We start from the raw sequence: 27004 nt of genomic DNA on the forward strand, positions 1-27004 counted from the left end.
GACATCATGTACTAGTTTATCAGTGGACTCTGCATCTGTTTTTGGATCTCATTCCTTGTCACTCGTCTGGTTTGAATCAGAGACCCTGTAAACTAAAAGTCCTCTCAAGTTGACCTGCCACAGAGAAAGGTGTTGTTAACTACCTCAATCCATCAAGTATATAAAATGAAGCTTGACAATTGTGAAAAATCTCTGGAATATATCTCAGTAGGTCATCATGCTTTTCCACACTGCAACAATGAGGCACTCTATAGCAACCAAGCCAGCGCAAAGCCATCGTCCACACGCTGGCTGTCATGTAGGACTTTTACCCCCCCAAGAATTTAACTTGCTCTTCCGCCTTGTTTCTGGACATGCACTCACACGTGGCCTATAACAAGGCACTCTACAGCAAGTGGCCTGTATAAAGTGAATCAGAATTATTTGGGTTTATCTAGTTAACTCCATGTCGAAGTTGCACTCAAATTCCCAAATAATCCAGAAAGTCATTAGAACTGGTAAAAATGGCAGAGCTGGGCCTTTTGCTAAAAAATTGAGCGTCCGTTATTCGTCATCTGTCTGCAGCGTGGGAACCTTTCCATCATCCACCATTCGCCTTTTTTGGGGGGTTTGGGGGGGGGGGGTAGTACGCACCTATTGAGCGGTCCACCTCTAATTTGAAACGGGCTTCCGTCAGCAATTCCGACTGCAAACTTCTTAAAACATCCATTTGTGAAACTCGCCATTTTGATTGTGTAAATTTTGTGTTCTAACCACGACGCCATAAAACCTCTCAAAGTGAATTTGTAGTTGGGCTGCATACTGGAAGAGATACTCTAGTTGGTTAAACGTCATAGGTCAAAACTGTCGTAAACCCGTGGACTCCCCTGCTCTGCGTTCACAAAAACCGCCACAGTTGCACTCTCTCCACTCGCGAGCTGCCTTTGTATCCCATCGCCATAACAACCACATCTGCCAACATCTGAAGATAGCAGGAGGGGGAAAGAAAGAAAAAAGGCTACAGCGTATTTCTCTCACTCCTCCGGAGATGGTGAGAGTTGCAGTCTGCAGCGGCGGCTCGTGGCAGCGTGTCAGTGAGGGGTGTGATGGGGAGGATGAGGGGGTTACCAGCGTGTGGAGACAGGCAGGCGGGACTCGGCGTGAAGATAAACGCAGCTTGAGTGAAGTGGAATTAAGGAGAGGAAGCGCGTGAAATATATGATGCTGCACAAGGTGAGCGCTTTATCGATTCTCACTCATTGTTAAGTGCGAGTGTGTGCAGCGTGTGTGTGTGTGGGGTGGGTGCGTGTGCGTGCAATGTTATGTAATGGCTGCAGCAGGAAGCCTCGAGAGATAGTACATTCATCGTGAAAGTTCAGTTAATTATAAAATAAGTATTTGTTCAGTAATGGCATCACAGGAGAGTAGCGGTTCGAGGCTAGGCTCATGGTTAGCATGTCTGCTTCACAGTCAGGAGGTCTGGGTTTGAATCTCTATTGCAACTGTGTGGACTTTTGTTGTCTTTTCTCCAGGTATGTCATCTTCCTCCCACATTCTAAAAACATGCATGTTAGGTTCGGAATACTCTAAATTGTACATTCATATGAGCATAAATGTAATTTGCTATTTGTCGTAATTGCAATTGGCTGGCGACCAGTCCAGGGTTTACACTGCCTCTTGCCCCAAAGTCGGCCGCGATAGGTCCCAGCGCACCCATGTCTCATATTAAAAGGCGTTAAAAGTACGGTTTCAAGGTAGCTGTTATGTTTTCAAAGTAGGGGTACAATTTTTAACAGTGGCAGGGGTAGGGTCTTGGTTAGGGTTACACCATCAGAATGCATAACCTCAGGTTTCAAAGTAGGTCTTCCAGGTAGGGTTTCAAACTAGAGTTATGGGTTCACATTGCCGTTTCAAATTAGGGTTAGGGTTTGGAAGTAGGGTTTTAAACTAGGGTTAGGGTTTTGTATTAGGGTTTCAAACTGGTTTTAGCATTTCATATTAGGGTTTCAAACATGGAGTAGGATACAAATTAGGATTTCAAGATAGGGTTATGGTGTCAATTTAGGGTTTTAAACTAGATTTAAGTGTTCAATTTGGGGTTTTGAACTAGGATTAGGGTTTCAAAGTACGATTAATGTTTCAAAGTAGGATTGGGGTCTCAATGTAACTGTTATGGTTTGAAAGTAGAGTTTTAAACTTGGGTGAGGGTTTTGAATTAGGGTTTCACCCTGGGTTTAGAGTATCAAATTAGGATTTTGAACTCTGTTAGGATTTCAAATTGAGGTTTTAAACTAGGATTGGGGTTTCAAAGTAACTGTTTTGTTGACGTCATCACTCATATTCATAAACTATTTTCAATGTTTTCAAGAACAAAAGAGATTATGGTTAACCCCAGGGAAGGGTGTGAGTTCCCGGTTGGCATCTGAATGAAGCAGGTTGGCTCCTACAAATACCTGCGAGTGAAATTGTCACACAGACTGGATTTCCTCTTCCGACTTTTTCTTGCCGCATGTCAAGCAATGCGACCGAACATGATTCAACTGGACATTTGTGAAAAACACGCAATCGACAACTGACACCCGCACACCAGGAAATGGACTTTTGCACACGAAACAACTTGTGTTACCCGGAAACAAAATTTTGAGGCTCTACATATACTGTATCGTGTATATTTTTTCATGACGTTTCTCAATCTGGCACTCAACTGCAGTTTTGCAATTTATTCATATGTAAGGCATACATAAAGTGCAAAGTGTAAGATGTCAAATACTGATGGCCTCACGTCTCATAGCCAACTTGAAACAAAGTTTCAGCAAAGAGTGTATAGTCATTTTTGGTGCACGCATTTTTATAAGATGTGCAGTGTGTAAGTAGTGATTGTGTATGTAGTATTCAGCTGCTCCCCAAGGGACGATACAGTTCCTTCTGATCTTGATAATCAAAGATTCTGATTTCATTCTACGTTGACATCATTCGGAAAGCTTCCTTTGTGTGCTTGCATCAGTAATGAATGTCAAAACAGAGTGGATTTACTTGTATTTGTTGATGAACTCCTTATGTTTGTTGATTGAAATGCGTTTTACAACATCCATCCATCCATTTGCTCTTGTGCTTGTCCTCATGACAATTAGCTGAAGTTGCTGCACATTGGAACCTCGTTTTTTTATTTTATTTATTTTTTGTCGAAAAAAAAAAAAAAGCATGGACAACTTGTACGTGTCATCATGCCGCGCTGCATTATGGAATTGTCGGCCATTTTTGTTTGCTACTTGGACCTGACCTGTCACGGTCCTTCCTCTGTTTGTATTTTTGTCCACTTAGTATTTTGTCAGCCTGAAGCTGTACTTCTTTGAGTGAAGCTTTTGCACAGCCAAGACCTTACTGACTGAACTAGCCTACTTGATTCAGTGTATAGGTGCATTAGAAACATTTTAAGAATAGAGGGTGCTAAAATTGGTAACATTGTATTAAGGACCATGACTTGCAACCGCTTAAATGTGTCTACTATGTTCAAATTAAGGTAAAAGTTTTGTTTAATGTTAATTGAGCCATTTCCTTGGTTACTATATATTTATTTCACACTGTTTTCACTGTAGATATTCTTTCTTTTGTTAATATGTGTTAATATTTGGTGTGTGGAACAAATTTACATAATTTCTTGTGGGAAATATTGCTTTGTTTTTCGTATGAATTGGATTTAGTCAATTTTTTGGAACAGCTAGGTCACGAAAACCAAGGTTTGCTCGTATTCACAAAGACATATTTTCAAACTTGATTGCGGTAACACATTCTGACATTCAGAACTTTCTCTCTTGGAATGCCACCAATGTGTTACAAAAATTTTACTGCGAATAATGACTGAATGGACATGTTACAATGGCATATCCATCCATATTCTGTGTCCTCATTAGAGTTCCCTGGTGAGGTGGAGCCTATCCCAGCAATCTTTCAAGCCAGAGGCTGGGTGTAGTCACCGGCCAATCATAAGGCACATCTGGACAAAGAACTCACATTAACACCCAGGGCCAATTTAGTCTTCCATGAACCTACTACGCATGTTTTTGAAATGTGGGAGAAAGCTGTAGTAAAACCCAGAGGTAGACATGAACTAGCATACTGTGCTGCCCATTTTTCAACATTGGAAGCATAAATAAAACTTTATTCCCGCGTTAACTCTCCAGACCCCTTTTCCTCCCGTTGTCTTTGTCACAAATTTATCTACGGCCGCACGCTCCATTTGTTTGATATGATGACAGAAGAGACATAAAACCTTCACGCGCCGGCAAAGAGGAGCGCAGCGAATTAAGCTTTCATCTCGCCGCTGCATTATTAAACGGCATCAGCCACATGAGTGTGCCATGGGCCAATCACAGCTGTCTCTTCTTTCTCTCCCCCAACAACTCCTTCTCCCTCTTCACTCCCTTGTCTCCCTCCATTAGGCCAACCTGAAGAAGTTCATGGAGTATGTGCAACAGAGGAGCGTTGAAAAAGTCTCCCGGTTTCTGGAAAAAGGCTTGGACCCCAATTTCCACGATCCCGACACTGGAGGTGAGGAAGTCAGAAGGAAAGGTCACTTACAGTATATATATAGTACCTATCTTCATTGTGTGTCCTTTTCTTGAATATACTAGTAGGTCAGGGCCCAGGGTGTGAAACTCATTTTCATCGCAGGCCACATTGTAGTTGCGGTTTCCCTCAGAGGGCCGTTATGAAAATCATTCAAATGTATGATCACTTCATCAGGTTATGCACATCTGCCACTGCATTTCATTGTTATAGTTTTAACCCCCCCAAAAATTATTGAAATCAGAAGTTATGGAAAAGTGTTTCAATTTATTATTTAAGTGTATTATGCTGCTGTTTTTCAATGTTAAGAAGGACCTTTGTGGGAAAAAAATGTTTGTAATAGGTACAAAAAAAAAAAAAAGAAAAGTTAGATGGTCTTCAAACAAAAAGCTAATCACCTAAACATAAGGTGAGACTGAGAGAATTAACAAAACATTAAATATATGCACATTAAGTATTTTTATTCACAAAATCAAACTGTTTCTAAGAGCATCTTCATGAACCTGAGGAGTAATCTACGTGGTCAGAGATGTCAGTCATTCAATTTAGCGAAAGACGCCTTGAATAAAGCCGGATTGATCTCTTTCCTAATCCCCTCATTTTTTATTCCAAATGTTTGTCCATGCCCGACAGAAATTTGCATGCTCGGTGACCTGTAAGTCTCCAAGCGCGAACGGGAGAATACTTTGTGTGGACGCCAACAGGATGTAGTTAATCTTGCAGCTGTTAAGATGCCTCACAGGGCAGTTTTGCATTATTTTGGCTCCTCATTTCTATAACGACCATAGTACAGTTCTGTTGTATTTAACTTTTATGTTACTACATTTGCATTTAATCTCCCAAGAACTGCTTGTTTGTAAACATTTATTTAGGTACAGTTTCCATTTGACCTCTATGTACAATATATCTTAATGGAATCAAACTGTCAAACTAAATTCCGAACAAAAAGATATCACACTTTCTTTCATTTCAAACAACCACGTGACTGCCTTAAAGTATGCTAGTTTAATGCTAACACATCATGGGAAATGTCATAGATGACCTAACGAAGAGCATCGGTGTTCTAACACTTCTAGCAAAAGATCTTTCAACACAAGCAGTGGAGCAACACATGTAGACACGTACTGTAATATAAGAATACCCATAGGCATATATTTTGTATCTTTTGTGATGAACAGACTAATATTACTGCAGCTTACTGGAGAGTTTTGACCAGCTCCATTTATATCCATATGTCTGTAATATACTGCCCCCAGGTGGCTAAAGCGTGCACATCAGGAGGAGCGGCATAATGGCTATTGCAATAAAGCACAAAAATGTGGCAAAAACTGTTTCTTTGCATTCTATTTCATAATGGCGTCACTGTATGTTTTTTTCTGATTAAAAAAAAACAATTTTTTTTTTAGGCTGCAACAAATGAATGGCATTTCAGTACATTTCAGTGGGGTACGATGATTTGCGATACGTGTGTTTTGACTTACAAGCATGGTCACGGAACAAATTAAATTAGTATCTTAATTAAGGGACCACAAAATGTGTTGTAAAACATTTGAGAGCAGCCGGCCTTTACTATAAAGGCCATAAAGTATTTTCGAGAAAGCCAGAAAAATAGCTAATTTTTTTACTAGTTGTCCTCTGAGGAATAAAGTGACATTGATGTTGTTCTCATTTTTACGTACGTCCTTGTGCCTGCGTGGTGTAGAATGCCCTCTGACGCTGGCGGTGCAGCTGGAGGGATGCGCGGAACTCATCAAGGTGCTGAAGAGCGGCGGCGCTCATCTGGACTTCAGAACAAAAGATGGCATCACCTCCCTGCACAAGGCGGTGCGCAGCAAGAACCACACTGCCCTGATCGTGAGTGACACACGCATGCACACACAATATTGTTTTTTTTGAGGGCCGTATTTATCAGTGTGTTGCAGAATTCCATTTTTGAAGCCGTTTATTGAATGCAGGGGGAACACATAAACACAATGAGGACACTGATGTACTGTAGGAGCTGCTGTTGGCCACAGCTCATTTTTAGACATTCACACGCAGCTTCGGCGACGTAACACATTGTCTACATGTATTGCTCCACCATTCGTGTTTAAATATCCATTGCTTAAAGGCAGAGCTGGGCATCGTCCCTCTGTCCCTCAATTTTCGTCCTGCATATTTAATCGACCCACGTTGGACCAGTCGGTCGGAGTCAGCCAACCGGCGTCGAGAACGGACTTAACCGATACCACGTGACACGCAGGTGCCGCACTCCTGACACATGGTCGAGTAAGGAAAAAATGAAAAATTAAAGAGTGTTGTGTACCTTGCGGTCCCGCAGACGCAATGGCATGTGCCCCATATTGTTTTTATTTCAACGATCACCATGCTGTGTGCATGTGTCAGGTTTTTTTTTTGTAAATATTTTTTCTTTGTTTGTCGGCATGTCTGCTTGTGCGGCGCCTGCGTGTGACGTGAAAATTACGTTCTCGACGGCGATTGGCTGTCGCTGACGAGGAACGGGCCAAGACCACGTGGGTCGAAATATGCAGGACGGAAATTCAGGGACGGAGGGACGATGCTCAGCTCTGCTTAAAGGGCTCTAAAATTGCAAATATCAATGCTAAAACTTAGCACGTCAATGGTAGTTTCCATTATATGTTAGCATTAAGCTTTTATACATAAAACGTATAATTCTCTCTGTTCTATGTTTAGTTTGACTAAAAACCTCAGCTAGGAGTGGCATTAAACAGATCGAAGCCTCATTTTGTAACAGCTGTTCACTATTTGCCAAAGTACTGTACTGCTGCTTACTGCACCCCTGCTCTGAAGTCAAAGCAAAAAAAATGGCCGAATGATGGCTCTTATCTTAAAAAAATGTTTTAATCATCTGAAGTGTGTTTAAATCAATTTTACTGCATGGAAGGGGTAAAACTTTCCATTTGAAAAGTATTTTATACGGTGTCTCAATAGCGAGTGGGTCTGGAACGTATCCCCTGCCATGAACTCTCACTGTAATGGCAGCAGAAAGGGTGACTCATCTCTTTCATTCATTCTCCACAACAAAAGGCTTGCTGGGCCAATTTGGCAGAACAGAGTTTTGCAAGCGGGCAATCTCCTCCGCTGGAGTGTGCTTGAGCAATTTTGCTCCGTATGAAGCTTAGCGCATCATCTTTGAATGATTTGACATTTACGGACATCTCTCGTAGGCCGGCCGTCTACGCTGACTCAGATCACTTGCATGACTCATGTTTTTGATTTCCAAAACTTTTTGTCCTACTACAATAGGTTATTTACTCTCTTGTTGTTATCTTGTGCATAGGATATGGACAAGCTTTTGTTACTGCGGTTTCCATTGTGTTGTTTTTAATGGATGACAGTCTTAAAACGTAATTTAACAACTGCATGAAAGAAACATGAATAGCAGTCTGTAGAGCAGAAGCAAAATGTAGCCCTTCAAAATATCCCCAACCTGCTTACACCTGAATCCAATCATTAAAATGTTTTTATTAGTCGGGGAAAAAATGCTGTTGTTGTACTTTCTCAGAGGGTGCACGGTTGTGTAAAAGCAGTGAACATTGAATGAACTTCACCATTGAATCGTAATATGGTGTTGTAGTGTAAGTTGGAATAGGATAGGTTAAGTAGAAAAAAATAAATACAAATGAATAAAAGTTGGTTGAACTCAAAATTTCAAGGCAATAAACTACAATTTAAGTTGAGGTATTCAACTTAAAAGTGTTCACACATTTCACACATTTCACAACAAAGAAACAAGAATTTACAGAACTGTTTTCCGTACTGACCCACAACTTAAAGATATACTGTAAGTAAAAAAAACTCAACAAATTGTTTTATTATTATTATTATTGTTATTATATATATTCTTGCCCCAAATAACACTATTTCATATTTTAAAGTTAAATTACTGTTTCAGGCCAAAAAAACGCACATGATTTTGTTTTTTGTTGTTGTTTTTTTTAAGAACGTACAGACCCACTCGTATTAGGTGAAAACAGGTTAAAACATTTTTAACATTTAACTGGACATTTTAAAAAAAATGTTTTAAATACATTCAAACTAATTAAAACCCACTTGAACTTTGTAAACCAACAACATTATAAAACAAAACGTATTCTTTAGCACCTGATCTCAGTCTCTCAATGTCCAGAAATGGGATACTATCATAGACTATTATCACCTTGAGGAAAAAAATACTTTCTTGTTTAACTACTGTAGTTCACCAAATAGGCAAAGTGTTCTTGCTTCAAACTGTTTATTGTATTTTAGTCCCAGTTCGATTTGACTGTGAAGCAAACTTGTTAAACAATAAAGGAATTAAACATTGAAAATATGATATGATTGTTTGCCATAATGGTATCGTATCGATACGCCGGTGTCAAATATCAATATCACAATTAATCATATCAGTCTTTCACTGTATCATATCGATACACCAACATAAAATACAGATTTTGCAATGTTATACATTATTTAATACATTATTTGCCATGATACAGTATTAATACACCGGTATCAACTATCAATATCAAATGCATGTTTTGTTTCATTTGTCATAGTACAGTTCTGATACACCAGCGAACACAAGCAAATATGGATATTGCAACGTATCATGTCTGTCAGTCATGTTACATTATCAATACATCAGCACAAAATACAGATGTGATTCATCGTTCCATCATCTGCCATGATATAATATCAATACACCGGTATTAATGATATTGCCATGCACCGTTCAGTTGTCACAGTACAGTCTTCTTCTTTCTCCAGCCCCATTATTACCTTTAAAGCTTTAACATAAAACGTAACACAACATATAGTTGCTTTAAGCTTCTACAAGAAATCCAAGTTATTTTCCCTCCTCATACCCTTTAGACGCTGTTAGACTTGGGCGCATCTCCTGACTACAAGGACAGTCGGGGGCTAACTCCCCTCTACCACAGCTCCATGGTGGGGGGGGACCCTTACTGCTGCGAGCTGCTGCTGCACGACCATGCACAGGTCGGCTGCGTGGACGAGAACGGCTGGCAGGAGATACACCAGGTGACAAACGTGCCGATGCCGATTGCTAAGCAAACTACATATTCCATGGGCTTGTTTACTGAAGGTAATGGGCGCAAACCTGATTACTGACGCTAGCAGATGTGGCAGCTGATCTCCGAACCAGGGGCACACAGATCGAATCTGCCAAAGCGGCAAAATTGCCACGCTCTTCACTTTGTTCCGGGAAGAGTAGATTCAAATATATTAATTTAGCTCACAAATAAAATTGTATTGTATTGTATTTTTTTCGAGCACTTTGTAAAGCAGGCTTTTATTACGTCCTGTACTTGCAGTCATGTCGCTATGGCCACGTGCAGCACCTGGAACATCTTCTGTTTTACGGAGCGGACATGAGCGCCCAAAACGCCTCCGGGAACACGGCTCTGCATGTGTGCGCACTCTACAACCAGGTACCACTTTTTTTTTTATCAATTACTAGGTTCCCCTTAAGGGTTTCTACACCAGCATTAATATCAACAACATTCAATACTGCTATTGAAATGTAACGAACATACTGTATCTGTCTGTCACAATACAGCATCGGTACATTAGCGTCAACTACTGACATTTCAATGCATAATGGTATAGTATCAATACAACAGCATCTAATATTGATATTCTGATCGATCATATCTATGTCTGTCATGGTACAGCCTGACTAAACAAGCATCAAATTCTGATATCGCGATGTACTGTACCATTGTTTGTCGCTATATGGTATCGATACACCGTCATCAAATATCAATATCACGATGTATCGTACTGATGTCTGACACAATACCATATGGGTAAAACAGCATCAAACCTCAATAAATATATATATACATTGTTACAATGTCATCAAATATCAATGTCAACAATGTTGTCATGATACAGTTTCATTACAACAGAATGAAACATTGATATCACAATGTAATGTTTCCCAGTCTGTCACCATGACATTGAGACCAATATTGCAAAGTATCTGTCTTCTGTGATACCGGATCAATACATCAGCATTCAAATACTACTATTGAGATTTATCATACCACTGGCCTATGTGATACAATATTAATACAACGGCATAAAATATTGATGCTATGCTGTATCGTGATGTATCATATCACCAGTCATGATATAGTAACCAGCAATGTTGGGCATGTTACTTTTAAAAAGTAATTAGTTAGAGTTACAAATTACTTCTTCAAGGCAGTAACTGAGTAACTCAATTACTTTTAGTAGTAATTAGTTAGTAATTAGTTTGTCAGCAAAGTAATTGATATTTTTCTTTTATGTTCTATTTATAGTGTAAAAGATGTTTATAACAGCGGAATGAAGAATTAAAACAATATATTTTGGAATATTTGGCATTTATTCGAACTCCACAGATTTCAACTAGCCACATGCATAGAAATAAAAATGTTAAAATTAGATTTGAAAATAAATAATAATCACACACTGCATTTAAGTGCAAAACCAAAACACCCAAACCTAAACTTTAATGTACCGGTAAATAGACGTAAAGGACAATGTGGCCATTAGGTAGATCTCTCTTGGTACTGCTATTTGTATATTATTGCACAATAAAATTGACCTTTGTCCAACACTTAAACAGTCACTAACAAACATATTAAGCTATACTGTATTCATTTACTGCTATTCAGTGTCCGTTCGATGCTTGAGGCGATCGGAAGAATGCAAGCATTCAAGTCTATCATTTACCGCACGAAGGTGAGACTATGATGTAAACCAGGGGTGCCCACAACCTTTTTCAGCCTGAGATGTAATTATTTACTCAAAAGTTACCGCCGTTAGTAATGTCGTTATATTTAAACGCCGTTATTCCCAACACTGGTAACCATAAACAAATGAGTGAGATGCCAGCATGCGACGATTTCTTTCTTTGGTTGTCTTTCCAATTCGGTGACATACAAGAAAATACAAATCACAATGGAAATCAATAAATGCAATAATGTATGCCCGGGAAGGTAACGCGCCTTTACGTAATGGCTCACTTATGGATCAGTGAACTGACAATATGCATTGATGTCTGCTCGCTGACATGTGAGTGAATGCTGTATAGTGATGTGGTTATGATACATCGATCACCCCCTTCTGTTGTGTTGCAGGTCAAATTGTCCCGTGTTCATTTTTTCTAAAAAAATAGCCTACTTCTGTTCTTCTCTTTATTCTATAAAAAAAGGATTGATGTACACTAGTTACATTTGTATTCAGGCCTACATCTTCATGACTTGGGTAAAAAGGAGTTTGGGCTCTTTGTGTGTCCTCCATTAGAGAGAAGTCCCCGTTCTTCTCCCTGTGGAGATGCAACACGGAGATGAGCAGATTGATCTGTGAAACAGGCAGACTTTAGCAACGGGGGGTCGGAGGTGTGTGTGTGTGTGTGTGTTCGGGGGTCCTCCCGAAAAGTTCAAGACACGCTTATCTCCACGGTCGTCTGCAATCACGTATCCTAATGGGCTGGCGCAATCCAAGCCGCTGTCTGAGATCAATACATCCATAACGGAACACATGGGAGGATCCCAAACCGTGAAAGATGAGAGATGTTCTACATTTGTAGCAACAGGAGGACTTTTGGGTTTGTGGCGATCACAAGGTGTTACTGTCTGCTCATGCAAACTCGATGGATGTTTAAGTTGTCATCTGGCGGGAGAGAGACTCTGCTAGGGGCGTCGCTGAGCTCTACACAAACACAAAAAAGTCAAGCACAGGCACGCGCGCACACTCTACTGTATTTAGATTAGGGCTTTAGTGTCTTAACATGTTTGGATTTTCAAAAAATCATACATGCTGTGATGAAAGTGGAGTCGAAGTTGATTGCTCGATGAGGCCATTAATACATTTTCAGCCTTGCACATCTTAAAAGTGCCTCACCCAAAAACCACCTGGTGAGATATATTCCAGCCACCAAAGGTTTGAAATGGATATATTTTGGCGACTCAAACAAATAGTTGTGTTGTGTAGGCACAACAGAGGCCTGACTAAATAGAATCCGTTTTTCCAGGTCGTGATGTGTCAAATTTAAAAGCCATTCATTTTTACGTTACAGGAGCTTTAAATGTTGATGTGGTGTAATACAGTCAACTCATCGACTAGTCAATTTATCGGTTCCACACACAATGAATATGATTGCTCCTCTTACCAGTCATTCTTCGTAAATGCCACCTTTCACGATGGAAATGGTGAGGAAAAGTCACATAATGAAGTGGCTCCTGAATTATCCAAGGTACAAACACGGCGCTGACAGGAAGCATCTGTCTTCTTCTTTAGACATGACTGAACATGGTCATTAAGTGACTGTAGTGCAAAGCCACTCTGAAGTCGTCATGGAATGGTGTTCCGAGTGCTTTGCTGCGGGAAGACTGATGGTGCACGCGCTAATTGGCTTCTCTGAGTCTCAATGTAGACTGTGTGCTCTGCGTCTTTGTAAACAAGAGGGAAAAGGCTTTCTTTTAGTCAACAGCATGGAGTCTAATGAGCATCCCACAATATGCATTCACACCTTCACTTAATGTATTTATTATGTTTCTTAATATTCCCTACTCCGTGATGCTCAAAATGTGTTCACCAAAATGTGAAAGTGGTTGCTGTATTTTGAATATTAGTTGCACAAACGACAACCACAATGTTAATGTATTGTTTGTGTAATGTGGACTGCTCCTAATACAGTACTTTTTAGAGGTTTCTTATTTACTTCTACTTCACCTTTTGCTGAACCCTGTTTTTGTAATCAATGTGCAGGACTGAAGTTTACTCACACACAAAGCACACACACGCTGGAGGATGTTTTTGGATACATCTTACAAGGTCATGGCTCAGTTAGCTTCAGAGTGGCTCTTAGTCTGCTACAGGCACTTTTCTTTAAACTTTTACCAAGGCTCGTAAAACTGATTGATGTCCTATAATATTTACATGTCTCCTTCTTTAACCGAGGTTATCTAATATTCATGTTTCTAATGTGCCGCAACAGGTTTTTAAAACCAGTTTTGAGAAGATATCATGGAGTATGCAGGGTTAGCACTAAAACCCATTATTTCAGAATAATTCATAATTATTTTTAAATGTTGTATTTGGTTTGAGGAAGAACAATCTATTCAAATGTGCAGCATATTCAGTTTATTTTTGTTTCATATTTTTATCAAATGCATTTTCTTTTTTTTCTCCTTTTATTTCTTTGTATTTATTTTATGCCGATTTTTATTTTATGCATTTCAAGGAAAACAACCTATTTATTTATGAGCATTTGCTTGGTTTAACTTATTCTATGTTTCGCTTTATTTTTCCTTTATTTTTAGGTTTTGTATCGATTTGTTTATTTTTGTCATTACATTTAGTTCTTGTCTTTGTTTGTTTATTCACATTTTTATTTTGTGTTACTATACAGTATTTTCATGTTCATGTTTTGTTGTTAATATATATTATTATTAATTTTAATGTTATGTGTTTGTATTTTGTTAATTATTTTTCATTTTGTTTGTTTTGTTGTATTTATTGTTTTTGTTGTAATTGTGTTTCTCTTTTACTTTATTACATTTGTTATCTGTATCTCTATTGGTTTTTCTATTATATTATACACGTCATTTTATTATTATTTTTTAAACCATCAAATTATGATGGAGATGGACTTTTCTACCTAGTTAACATTTAACCATTTTATATTTTGAATACATTTTCTTAATTTATTCAATCGTTTATGAATTTAGGAATGCATTGCAAGCAAACACTTGACTGGTTGAGTTTGGAGCCTCGGTGCTTGCTTGCGCACCAACGCTTTTCCTGTTCATTTTGTGCTCAGTGCTAAATTACATATCGACCACCCCCCACCCTCTCGCCCCCCAACCCCGAAGCTGAACAGCCAGCCCCCGCACGTGTGGGCCTGTAGATGTGTCCATCAATTTACTAGTGGATTTTACCTTGCCTTAGGGCTCGGTGTACAGTTACACTAAGTACATGGCAGTGAGTTGGAAAAGAAAGACAGCTCGGACTTCCTCACACTTAAGTAAATATCAGCTCAGCTCGTAACGGTACTTTAAAAAGAGGAAATAATAGAACATATACAACATTATGTAGGCTAGGAATGGGCAACTTTAATGCGATTTTTCATCAGTGCTACTGTGGGGGCCACGTAGGACCACGCGTTTCCGAACCAGATGTATGACAAAAATGTTTATTTTAAATATGGACAAAATACATGCATATGTGCAAAATATATGCTCTTGATAAATATCATTCAGATAATACATTTTTCAATGAATGTATAAAACATATTCTAACCCAACAACAAATTGTTTGAAGAAAACAACAAAATCATTACTGTATTTATTTTTTCCAGGGGGAAAAGGGCTCTCTTGCATAAAAAATACCATTCAAGGACGACACAAAACAGCTCACCAGAAAACCAACATGAAGTGCAAGAATTCATTTTGTGCATTTTTTTTTTCACAAAAATCATCTCCTTCACAATGTTATTATTAATGTGATGCTATGATTGTCCTGCATATCATTCCAAATCTCTAAGATATTAGTCCTACTCACGTTGTAGGATAAGGCAGTATAAGACCCAGTGTAAGCAAAACTAAGCCCTGTCTGCCATCTATTGGTGAATGGTGATGTTACAACTTAAAACTACAGTCTCACAATTCCACCCTTGCAGATTCACAAATGTGCAGATTTAGAATAAAAAAAATAAAAAATTCTGAATTGTTTATTTTTATGTTTTCATTTTTTCCCCATGCCTGCTCTAAACTAATTGAGAAGTGTAAAAAGTGTAATTCAGCAGCTTGGTGCTATTTTGTTTTGCTTTTTTTCTTCGCACTTGCCAGCCGCAAGCAGCAGCCTGCTCTGCAGTAAAAATGAGCAATCCATTAAGTATATTAGACAGGATAGCAACTACCGTACTGTAATTCTTGATCTTTGTTTTTCTTTACATCATTCATATAATTAAGACGCTTGGGAACTGTTTTTAAATGTGAAAATAAATGTAATACGTCGTCTTTAAAGGACAAAAATGATTTGGCAAAGCATCTGATTGTGCTGATGTACCTAAGGTTGTTTTCGCTGCTTGTTGGGGGTTCGTGTCTTTGTGAAAAAAAAAGCATATTGCGTTAAAAAACTAATAAAAAGTCATTGTTCCACCAAATGCCAAATACAGCCTGGATGATGATGTTGCCCCAAACATCCCCTCAGGCTTTCTTCGCATTTTACACTCAGTTTATGTTTCCGCGACAGCTCGTATATTGATCCCTTCTCGAGTGTTTCTCTCCCTCTCCAGCTAGACTTTAGTGCTATTTGTACAAGGTGACATTTAAAAGTCTGAACATGCAGACAGTCATGTGACCTCCACCACACCTGTCGAATAGGCAGACCAATTAAAAGTTGGGGAAAATGGCGCCTGTTCACCTTGGCGCATGATTGCGGCTGCTCATATCACATAAATGTCTGTATTGTCATTCAGGACAGCTGTGCTCGAGTTCTCCTGTTTCGGGGGGCCAACAAGGAGATCAAGAATTACAACAGCCAGACTGCTTTTCAGGTATGACACTGCTTAAAGTTTTTTTTAACATCTTAAGCGTTCTGACATCGGTCGTTATGATTCCAATCAAAGTTATCCAAGGCCAGATTCTTGGCTGTCTTATCCTTAAAGAGGGGGGTCAACCAAAATGTATTTTTTTCCATAATATGTTCTATGCAGGGACACTAGTTGAAATACGGCATTCTGATTAATGTTGCGTTTGTGGAATATAAGTTAAGCAGCAAAATGCACCCACTTTTAGCCATCTCAGGGGACGGATGACTTGAAGTTGCTCGGGGCTCAGATAACGACCAATCGCGGCTCAGGGAAAAATCATTCACATCCCACATCACAGGATAATCTCTCAGAGATTTCATTTAGAGACAATCGGGCCTTTGCTGACGTTGATCAGAGTTATACCGACCGATAAGAAGTATGTGTGCACCCTTTAAATAATCACATTTGACCACTGCAATGAATGTTCTCTTCTGTTGAACTCGTGGTCCTCCAGGTGGCTATTATAGCAGGGAACTTTGATTTGGCTGAAATCATAAAGGTCCACAAAGCATCAGATGTTGGTGAGTGACTCGCATTTTGCCAATCCTTCCTCCAGGTTTTAAGGCTGTGGAAGCTTCAGATAGAAAGATGTCAGGGCGGGGAGGTGTAAAGGGAGACTGAATAAAAAGCAGGGAAGATGAAGAACGTGAGATTAAAGAGATGCAGAGAAGTTTTCAGGGGGATGGAGGGTATTGGATCCCCCATCCAACCCCTGCTGAGCTGAGCTGCTACAGTACATGCAGGAAAACTCTGCCATCTAGTGTACATATACCTAGACAGTATGTACCGTATACAACACAGCAATACCCCCCGTGCATCTTTTTTACATCTAGGGCATACAGTATTACACGTTATGCAATAGCTCTTTCAAAGATCTTCAATTTCAGCCAGTTAGTATCAGTTACAGTGGAACCTCTAAAACACAATCACATTTTTTTTCAATGTGACAAAATGGAAATTTGATTGATCTTGATGAAGGTGTTAACAGCATTAATAGTAACATTAATAGAGTCCAAATGCACTTTTTGACACTGAACGGTAGTCTGTCGTAACATATAAATAATACCATTATGTCTCTTTTTGTCTTAGTTTGTCTCTTAAAGTCCCCATCGTCCTATACATTGGCCGCCATGGCCCAGTTTGTCCTATGATATCCTCTATTGTGTCCAATTTTGGCCCACACTGTCGCATCATGTCCCATTTTGTCCAATAGTGTTCCATAATTTCCTCTATCGTGTCTCATCCTGTCCTACAATATCCCCCATAATGTCCCTTAAAGCCGTTAAGGTCTTATCACGTCTCATTTTGTCCCGTAGTGTAATGTCCTGTTTTGACCCATAGGCTTTCACCATTGTCCCATTATGTCTTATTGGGTCCCACAATGTCCCCGCTTATTTCCTATTTTGTCCTACCAGTACCCTATTAGGTCTCATCATGTCGCATTTTGTCCTGTAGTTTCCGATTATGTCCCCCGTTTCTTTCCATAGCATCCCATAGGCTCCCCATTATCTCACATCTCTTAATATCCCATAGTGTCCCACAATGTCCACCATTATGTCCCATTGTATTATTTATTTGACACGGGGACATTATGGAACACAATTTGTATTGCTTTGAAAAGAATAACACGGTCAGTGCTGGGCATTCCGCCTATGTGACAAACCGGTCCATCTATCCGCCTATGACAGACGGCCATTTTGTTGGTGTTAAACAAAAGTCTGGAAATTTAAAAAAATTGATGGATTAAGCATAGTCGGAAGCCCATTTTTTCCGTCTATGTAATCGTCTATCGTCTATTTTCACGGTGAGGCTTCCATCCCGCGGTGTCTTTCGTTTCAAATAAGATGGGGCGAGTGGAAGTTGGTCGAAGTTCGTAGATGGAACACAAACGGAAGCCTGTTTAAAATCATGGACAGACCGGCCTATAGGCGATTACTACTTGTTCCAAACGGACAAAAAGGCAGATAGACGGACGGCGGAATGGTACCCTGGCTGCAGGCGGAAGGCGATAAACGGACCAAGAAATTTTACTAAAATGTCCACCTCTGAAAACGATCCACCACAAATTGTGTTTTGTGTCGTCGATGTCGTCAGTGCCTTTCCGGGAGACGCCCTCCTACACAAACCGTCGCCGGGTGACGGGCCCCACGCCGTCCCCCCGCTCACTGCTACGCTCGGCAAGCGACAACAACCTCAATGGCAACGACAGTGTCCATGCCCTCCGGCAGATGCCTCGAGAGTCCCGCGGCCGCCAGCAGGGTCACTCCCCCGTGCCGTCGCTGCGGAGCCTGCCTGCTTTCGGCCAGCACCAGGGGGGCAGCCTTGGGGAGGTAAGACAGCATCGTGCAACTGACTGTTTTTCTTTTAATCACACGAAAGAGCTCACCCAGCAGTGTTCAAAGAAGGATATTGGACAAAGTCCACAGAGATTGATAATTGTTGTTGAAATTGACGTTAGGATATTGCTAAATGGCAGCCCCCAGATATGGATGAACACGGTTGGATTAATCTGATTTACTCTTAGTCCACCAATGCCGTATAAATCAGAATAATGTGTTTTGACTAGTGGGGGCACATAGTACATATTATTGCAGAGAAAATGGATGCATGATTTCAGTTCCACTTTAATGATTTCAATTTTGGTATCAAAATAGTTTAATTCACCTGTATGTGGAGGACACATCTACTCTACCTTGAATATGCACTCCTTTGCTGTGATTTCCAGAGTCGTCATGGCGACTTCCCTGACAGCAGCCTCCAGAGCACGGGCAGCTCTAGGTCCTCTCATTCCCGCTCGCCTTCTCTGCATCACTCGCACGATGACGACAGGCCGGTACCCAGACGCTCCCACAGCCACGGCTACCCCCACGGACATCGGGGAAGACTTAGGTCTGTAATGCTTACTTTGGCGAGAAGGCTGGAGATCTGTGTGTAGGTGTGGATGTGGATGTGGATAGGGCAAACTACTCACCCTTTAATAACACCTCGCAGGCCCTCCTCCCCCTGGTCAATCAAATCCTAGCAATACATGAACTGCCTCTGCCATGTTGCAAATGCTTGTTGGGAGTGAGTACAAAAGGAAGTCCGGATTTGGCCGGGTTTATCATGTTAGCCGCATCGTGGCCTAATTGACCACCCAGCTGCTCATATGGCCCACATGCATACTGTAACAAATGTACTGGGTCCTTTAGTTAGGTGTCGCTAACTAGTGATGTCATGGGCTGGTGCCTATGTGTGGGTTGCCGCCCTGACTTCCCGCCAGTTGGTAGCCAGACTTCGAAGGAGATGGACGTATGTTTGCAGTCCCACTGTTTTTGCTGGTCAACCGTTTTTGTGACGGAAGGTGAAGTGCGGACGAATCTGCTTCGTCATGTATGATATAGCGGACCTGCTAACGGGCTTGTTTTTTTTTTGGAGTGTGTGAATAAACGACGGGCTTTTTTTGATATCCCAGCGTTGGCGTGGATGTGTACTTTTTTTTGCCTCGTCTTTTCCTCTTCACCTCACTAACCCGAAACGTTACGATACCCTTGAGTAGTTTCCTTCAATAATACGACGCTCTCGTTTACTGACCTTTTTATGGCTCAGTTTGGATTGGTTGGTTGACCTGTGCGGTCGTCACATGGATATTTTATTCATATTGTACTAAAAGACGCTAACAAAGTGAGCACAAAGTTTCTCAGGAACAGTAATCATTCCTGCAGGGTTAATTTGACTCATTAAAAAAAAATCCACAGAAACTGATTACATCTGATTATTAACTGCATTGCTATTTTGATTCACATGATTGCATTATGTCTAACAGATCATGCTTCAATGGGGATCATTTTAATTTCATTAGCCATCCTTTTTCTGTACTACTTACCCTCACAAGTGTCGCAGGTGTGCTGGAGCCTATCCCAGATGACTTTGGGAGAGAGACAGGGTACTCCCTGGACGGGTGCCGGCCAATCGTTTTTCACAAAAAATGCATGTTTTTTTTTGTTTTTTGTTTTAATCGAAAAAGGCTTCTAGTTTTACGTTATATTTCTTTTGGAAAAATATATAATTTGAATTTTCTCTACTTTGAAAAATGGGTCAATTTGACGCGTGACATAACAAGAGGGCTATTAGATAGCCTTGAAGTCGTTGGAAATGAAAATACATATGGTTGCTGTCCTATGAAAAATACGTATGTCCAATTTTGCCATTTTTAAGATTCTCACGTTAATGGGATGTCTGTAACGCAGAATCCCCATTAACGTAAAAAGAAAAAGAAAAAATGGACACGTGCTTTTCACAGGACAGCGACGATATGTAAGTTAAGATAGATGTTTGTTCTATTGATGACAGTGGTTGACTTAATTTAGCCTAACTTTTTTTACACTTGCATGACAGTTAATAACACGTTAAAAATGAGTTCAAATGTTACATGAAAAATGGTCTGCACTGACAATTTTGTAGTATTTTCTCATTCAAAAAAACAAACAAACTTTGTGTCAACAGCAGTCAACTTCTTTTTTACATTTGCCGGACATTTGCAAAATGCCATTGTACTTAGAGTTACGATTTTTAAAGTTCTTTTCATGTTTTTCGATTACCTTTTTTGGATAACAATTAGATGACAGTTGATGAAGGTGACTTAAAATATTTCCAGCGTCGTCAACACATGTTTTATGTTAAGGACAGTTTGAACCTTGAACAAATGATTTATTGTTTCCATTAGTTTCTATGGTGGAAATACCCGAAGGTCATAACAGATTCCATTCCACAAACCTTCTTCTCTGTATGCCTACAGGCCCACATTTAACCCACGGTTGCTCAAATTGGACGGCCTCAAATATCAAAAGGACCAAATAAATACTAAATTATCTTAACATCCCATTTCTCTCACACAAACCTGAGCTGTGCTATATTCGTCCTTCCTAGGCCTTGATAGCCAGCATTCACTCCCTCGTTGCCTTATTCGTAATGAGATAGCCCATTATTTGCATGCAAAAAGACAGACGATTATCAGGATGCGAAGCACAATGCTGATTAGTCTTTTTTCCTTTTTAATGGGGCGGAGAGAGACACACACAGAGCGTGAGAGAAAGCAGCCAGAGCCGCTGAAATAAATAACAAATATTAAAAAGGAACCTAAAACATACGCTAGAACACAGATGTAAATAAAAATAAATAAATAAATATATATATATAAACAACACCCTGAACTAGTTGCCAGCTAATAATACAGTACACGACAAAGTTTTCCTTTGTTTTATGTCTCATTTTACAGTAACCTTCAACTGAGAGTGGCAATAAACAGCTTGAAGACTCATGGCACCTCTGCCCTTCGAAGTATCTGTACTTCTACTTGAGTACAGAGTGCGAAAACTTTGCCACCTTTGAAAGCAGTCGGCTGAGAAAAAGCTGTTGTGAACTCTGAAAAACATCCGCCTGAATGCCATCTCGTGACATTTTCACATTGAACTTCGGGTCGCAGCCGCTCGCGCTGGGCCGGCAATACCGACTTGTTATCTGCGTGTTAACCTGTCGGGCGGCCTTGCAGATCCAATCAAGCGCATTATCCTCCACGTGTGATCGGAGTCATTTATTCGTAATTGTTAAGTCAATTCTGATGCGCTTTCAAGGCCGAAATGGCAGAGGAGACTCTTGGGTCATGCCCGCGGCATGCATGACAGACATTAGCGTTCTTGGCTTGATGTAAGTGTGGGTTGTATTAACTGACAATTAAGCATAAATAAGAGTGAACCTAAAAATAATATAAATAAATATTATAACACGGGCAAATTACTAATTACAAACATTTTCTTAACAGTTTGCAAACACACTATAAGTGGCAAAATTAGTCCCACTCTGTGCTCGCTGTAAACAGTTGCACGGATAATTGTGTAAAAAACAACTCTGGTCAAAATTGAAGTACTCATTTAATTCCTTTTTGAGTCATGCATGAATGGGAAATCAAATTGAATCTTGCTTCTCTGATTGTTGCGTCATTGCTGTTAATGCTCCCTGGTTCACATCCTCCATGTCGTTAAGTGCTGTAGCCAATTATTTGTCCTTAATCAGTTAACCACTGTCATGTTGGTATGTATAAATGTGATACCTGTTACCTTTTACCTTTAAAAAAAAGTCGCACATCACATGTATGGAAGAAGGATGAAAAGATGCTCTTGTCAAGGGATTCACTTCTAAAGGCTGCCTTGTCACTTTGTGCATCATCGTGTGCCCTGACGCTCGCCTCTCTTCTGCGCCTCGTGTTGTTCCATGCCGGGGTTCAAACATTAACATGCGGCAGTCGTCCCGGTTGGTCCCCCGCTACCATCAGCCCCCACAGTAATTGGAAAGCCGTCAGCAAGCTGTTGTTGCTTGTAGATGGGAATGGAGAGAGAAAGGTTTGTGTGAGGGGAGGGTGGGGGGCGGGTGTTGGAGGTCTCGTGGATAAGAAGAGTAGAGTTGAGACGGAAGGGAGCAATGACGTAAATAAAAGCTGTAACGTGAGTGATACAATTTGAAGGGGCCAACACACTGACAAAAGGGAGACGGACGTGCTCGAAATATTTCAGCGAAATAAACTCTGTTGATGTGGATCAATATGAGTTTTGCATACAAAGTCAAGCCCTTGTATTGTGTTGGGTTCAAGTTGACCCCAGAATTGACTTGAAAAACGGGTCGATTTCAACCCCAACACAATACAAGGGCTAGAGGGCCAGTTCTCAGGAAAATGTTCTATAGAAATTTGAACAAAAATAACCTGACATTTTGGAGTTTAAAACACTTTTCCCATAGAAAATAATGGAAATTAAACAGCTTTTTTAACTATGGGCTATGTGTGAAGTAACTTTTTGAACTCTAAAATAATTTAACCATTTTTCGTAATATAAAAAGTTACAACAATGAAACACTCAGAGCTTTATTCTGTAAATCATGTGCGGCGTAATTGCATGGAGGCGGGTTAAACCCACTGTCAGCTCGCAGATGAGTGCAGGCCAGCAACTCTGAGAGAGGGAGGGCTGTGCTGCTGTGGGTGTGGTAACAGCCGACTTCAATCATGGACAATCAAAAGCAGCTCCTTTCAGTCCCTTTAAATGCAGCATCCTGAAGTGTGATTTACCTATCTTAAAAAATATCCTATTTCTACCACGATCACATCACAATGACAGAAACTGTCAGTACAAAACAAAAACAAAGTATAACAACACACAAGTGTGCCACGTACATCATATCGAGCAGTTTACAATCCATATTTCCCTAATAGCATCCCAAAAAACATGCTTGCCCGAGATGCTGATTATTAAATGTATTCATGTGCAAAGATTGCTACTGAAGTGTTTTGCTAGTCACACTTGGCTGTAGCATGTGTTTGTTCTGACTAGGTAACCAGGAGTTATGTAGTCATGGTTTCCCTCGGGGGGGCCATTATGACTGTGAAGCCATAGATTAAAAACGTACAATCCCCTCATTATCACATCACACACAGAATACGGTAAAAAAAATATTTGTTCAACTATTTTTCAATTTATTTTAATAAGGGGCTTGGTAACAAAAATGTTTACGATATCGCAGTGTTACTAAAAGTGACAACAATTTGCAGTTTGGGCATTTTAGCAAGAAACATGAAGTCGACACATGATTAGCCTTCGTGGGCCACATCAAATGATGTGATGGCACACATCTGGCCCCCGGGCCTCGAGTTTGATGCGTGTACGTAGAACCAATAGACAAATGAATTGAGCTTCATCAACAGTGTGATGCGAATACCTCCACGTGTTAACATCCTTTTTTGTAGTTTAATACTAAATGCTCGTAGCACGTTGCAGTAACACGATGCTGTGCAGCACAACCGCAATCAAAAACAGCATGTTTTTATTTTGCTCATTTATTCTGCCATTTCATCGAAGTCACATGGCTAATAGTGTATTTACTTATGATATTACTAATATAATTGACTGTGTTTAATGGGCCACTAAATAGAAATGGAATTTCAGCAAACTTTGTGACTTCATTATTCCTTACTCAAACAGTAACATTTATAGCACAATTTGCGGGAAATGTGCAGGGAATTGCTACATGCATTCTCCTGGTTAGTATTGTATATGATGTTATTTTTCTGTCTATTGGAACACTCTAGGAGAGAATATCTCGAAGTTAACAACAGCCTTTACCATGGGGCAAATTTTTTTTTCCTCACAATTGATTCGGGATAATAATGATTTGAAAGTTATAGCAAGCAAATATTGGTCATCAATATCTCTTAAAACAATCTTGAATTTTCTGCAACCTGAAAATATACCCATTCAACTATATTTTAAACAGTTTTTCAAGTGTAACCTGGAGTTAACCACCAAAACTATGCATAGAAATGAAGAAATAATCTTGACAAACTATGGCCACTATAAAACCTGTATTAATTCTTGAATCACATTTTTGGGAGTGATTTTAACATTGTCTTACAAATGTAAAAAGAAGTTAAGAATTCATCATTTTAAAACAGTAATTGACCACTGTTATATGTAAGCGTAAAAGCCTGATTTGCTAAAGGTTTGTATGCACAATCACAAGCACAAACTTGATGTGGAAGCTGATTTACTAACCAGGTGCACCTACAATTGGTATAGTTAACTCCTAAACCCATCAACAGATTTTATTTCCGACAGCCAATGGGTCAAACAATTCTGTTGATTTTCAATTGGTTTACATTGTTTTGTTTGTAACCACGTGCGTCTGATTTTGTAGGGAAAAGTATCTTAAATGAGCATCACACCTTATGATTTTGGCTATTTGGATAAGTGTGGTAAAATATGTGAGTATTTTTCAAGGCAAGGTGGCAGGTTTGAAGAAACAGACACACTTTCAAGAGCAATAAAACCCATGTAAATCCTTAAACATAGCCGCAGGTGATGGCATATCACAGTTGTACCACCTCTGCCTCAGTTTGAGCCTTTAAAAACCCTGGTTGTTGTTATTTTGTGTTATTTTGATTCCATTAGCTTACAGAGCTTTACATGAGCGCGTGCTGCGGTATTAAATGCGTTTGAGAAGCGAGAGAAGGAGGAGGAGCGGGATGACCAGGATGCCGAGAGCACGTGGCTTGGCTTGTAGCGACGGAGGAAGGATGAATGAAAACTATAGGTGGAGCTCTGCCACCGCTGTAATTCGCCGGCTTTCGCCGTGCGCGTGAAGAGATGCTGGTGCCGGGGAAAGAGGGGCGGAGCATCAACCAAATGAGCTCGAGCTTTTTCACCTCAGCCCCCCCGCCGCCCTTCCTTACCCGGTCGCACACGCCAACATTGACACACACACACACTTTGAAATCAATCGTGTGCACTGGGACCACCAGTGCAATATGTCGGAGGGGTCTGTGTGTGTAAGGCTAGCACGCTCTTAGATGGTCTTGTGCGAGCTGTCAAAGGGGAGGGGAGCAACACAACAACAGCAGCAGCGGCAGTAGTAGCAGCAGGATTGGTCGTGTGTGTGTGAGCGCATGTGTGTGAGAGAGGAGTGGTGGAAGGAGTGGAGGAGGGGGGAAGGAAGGACGAAAGGAAGGAAGGCGGAGGGTCTCCTGAGGAGAAGGGGAGCAGAAATCCACGCTCCCCCCTCGACAGGAGGGATCCGTAGGTGTCAGGATCCGTAGTCCCACCCGCCAGCGGGGAGACATGCGGGATACGCGTCCCTCCTCTCCGGAGGGGGCTTCTGCCAACTCGGGATGACTAAGAGGGGATTCCAATGGGATCTATAGCACGGGAAGGCACCTGACGATCTTGGTTTTGCTTCGGATGCCAGTGGAGCTTCTCCCGTGGAACACTGACGGCTATCGTTTGAACGCAAACCTTTTATGAATCTCTCCCTGCCCGCCGCGAAGACCAGGGGCCGTCGCCCGCCGGCGGCCCCGCGGACCGTCATGTCCGTGACCACGGGCTTCGGCTACCAGCTGCCCGGGATCACCACGGTGACCTATGTGTTTGTTTACAGCCCCGGCTCGGTGCAGCGGGACCCCAGCCCGCCTCATCACACTCCGCCGGCGTTGATGGGGGCCCGCGGGCCCAAGCGGAAACTCTACAGTGCCGTCCCGGGTCGCACCTTCATCGTCGTCAAGCCCTACGCGCCGCAGGGGGAGGGGGAGATTCAACTCAATCGAGGAGAAAGGGTCAAAGGTAAGACGACATCACTTGCAGTGCTTTCCAACCTTTGTTGACATAAGACATGAGGCACTTATTATACATGAGGAAAAATACTACAGCGCACAACAAAAATGGCATGAAAAGTTGAGACGCAGGTTGACCGTTAACTAATGGCAGAGCATTTAAGTGATCCGCCCGTCTGTATATATCAGGCTGATGAACACATTTGAACGTTTTCCTCCACTTTTTCAGAGCAGCCGTACGCAGTGTTTCTGTATTGGAAATGTGTATCTTGTACTCCATTTTCAAAATAAAGTTAAATCGCTCAGTGAAAAATCTAAACAAAAACACATTATTTGTAGTAAAATAATTTGGGGACAAATCAAGTAAAATTGGACAATTTCCTGAGGTACATCCGATGATCTCTCACTGCATCCTGTTTGGGATTCACTGGCTCCGTTTACATGGACACAATTTCTTTCATCTGGTTAGAGTTTATGTTTTCATGGACACTAAAAATATTGATCCGATTAGGACTTGAGTATTCGTGCATCACACTTTCGATTGGAACAAAAAATTCTGACATGCGCAGATTGACCAAGTATACCGGTAAAAGTAGTGGAAGAAGAAGCCGCAGTGACATCGGTGTCAACAAAACATCGCTCCGTGCATTTCTACTTTAAACATTAGCATTATTTCACGCATTTTTCCTGTTTGCACTGTAATGTCGAGTTAACACTTCCTA

General features: G+C 40.7%; 1 protein-coding gene across 9 annotated transcripts in view; it reads left to right on the top strand.

The window, feature by feature from the left end:
- Positions 1–27004, top strand: part of shank3a (SH3 and multiple ankyrin repeat domains 3a) — a 201565-nt gene that overhangs the window by 112052 nt on the left and 62509 nt on the right. For 8 of the 9 annotated variants that reach the window (XM_086027945.1, XM_086027946.1, XM_086027944.1 and 5 more), the window contains 9 exons: positions 4419–4527; positions 6248–6399; positions 9421–9588; positions 9882–9998; positions 16043–16120; positions 16611–16677; positions 18251–18486; positions 18882–19045; positions 26111–26292. In XM_086027945.1, the coding sequence (XP_085884071.1) occupies positions 4419–4527; positions 6248–6399; positions 9421–9588; positions 9882–9998; positions 16043–16120; positions 16611–16677; positions 18251–18486; positions 18882–19045; positions 26111–26292 (1273 nt within the window). Of the gene's footprint in view, positions 1–1120; positions 1213–4418; positions 4528–6247; positions 6400–9420; positions 9589–9881; positions 9999–16042; positions 16121–16610; positions 16678–18250; positions 18487–18881; positions 19046–26110; positions 26293–27004 lie in introns of those variants that run through there. The other variant, XM_086027951.1, reaches the window with a different exon arrangement.

Source organism: Filicampus tigris, chromosome 4 (genome assembly GCF_054856515.1).
Source record: "Filicampus tigris isolate MCC_2025a chromosome 4, RoL_Ftig_1.0, whole genome shotgun sequence".
Classification (NCBI taxonomy): domain Eukaryota; kingdom Metazoa; phylum Chordata; class Actinopteri; order Syngnathiformes; family Syngnathidae; genus Filicampus; species Filicampus tigris.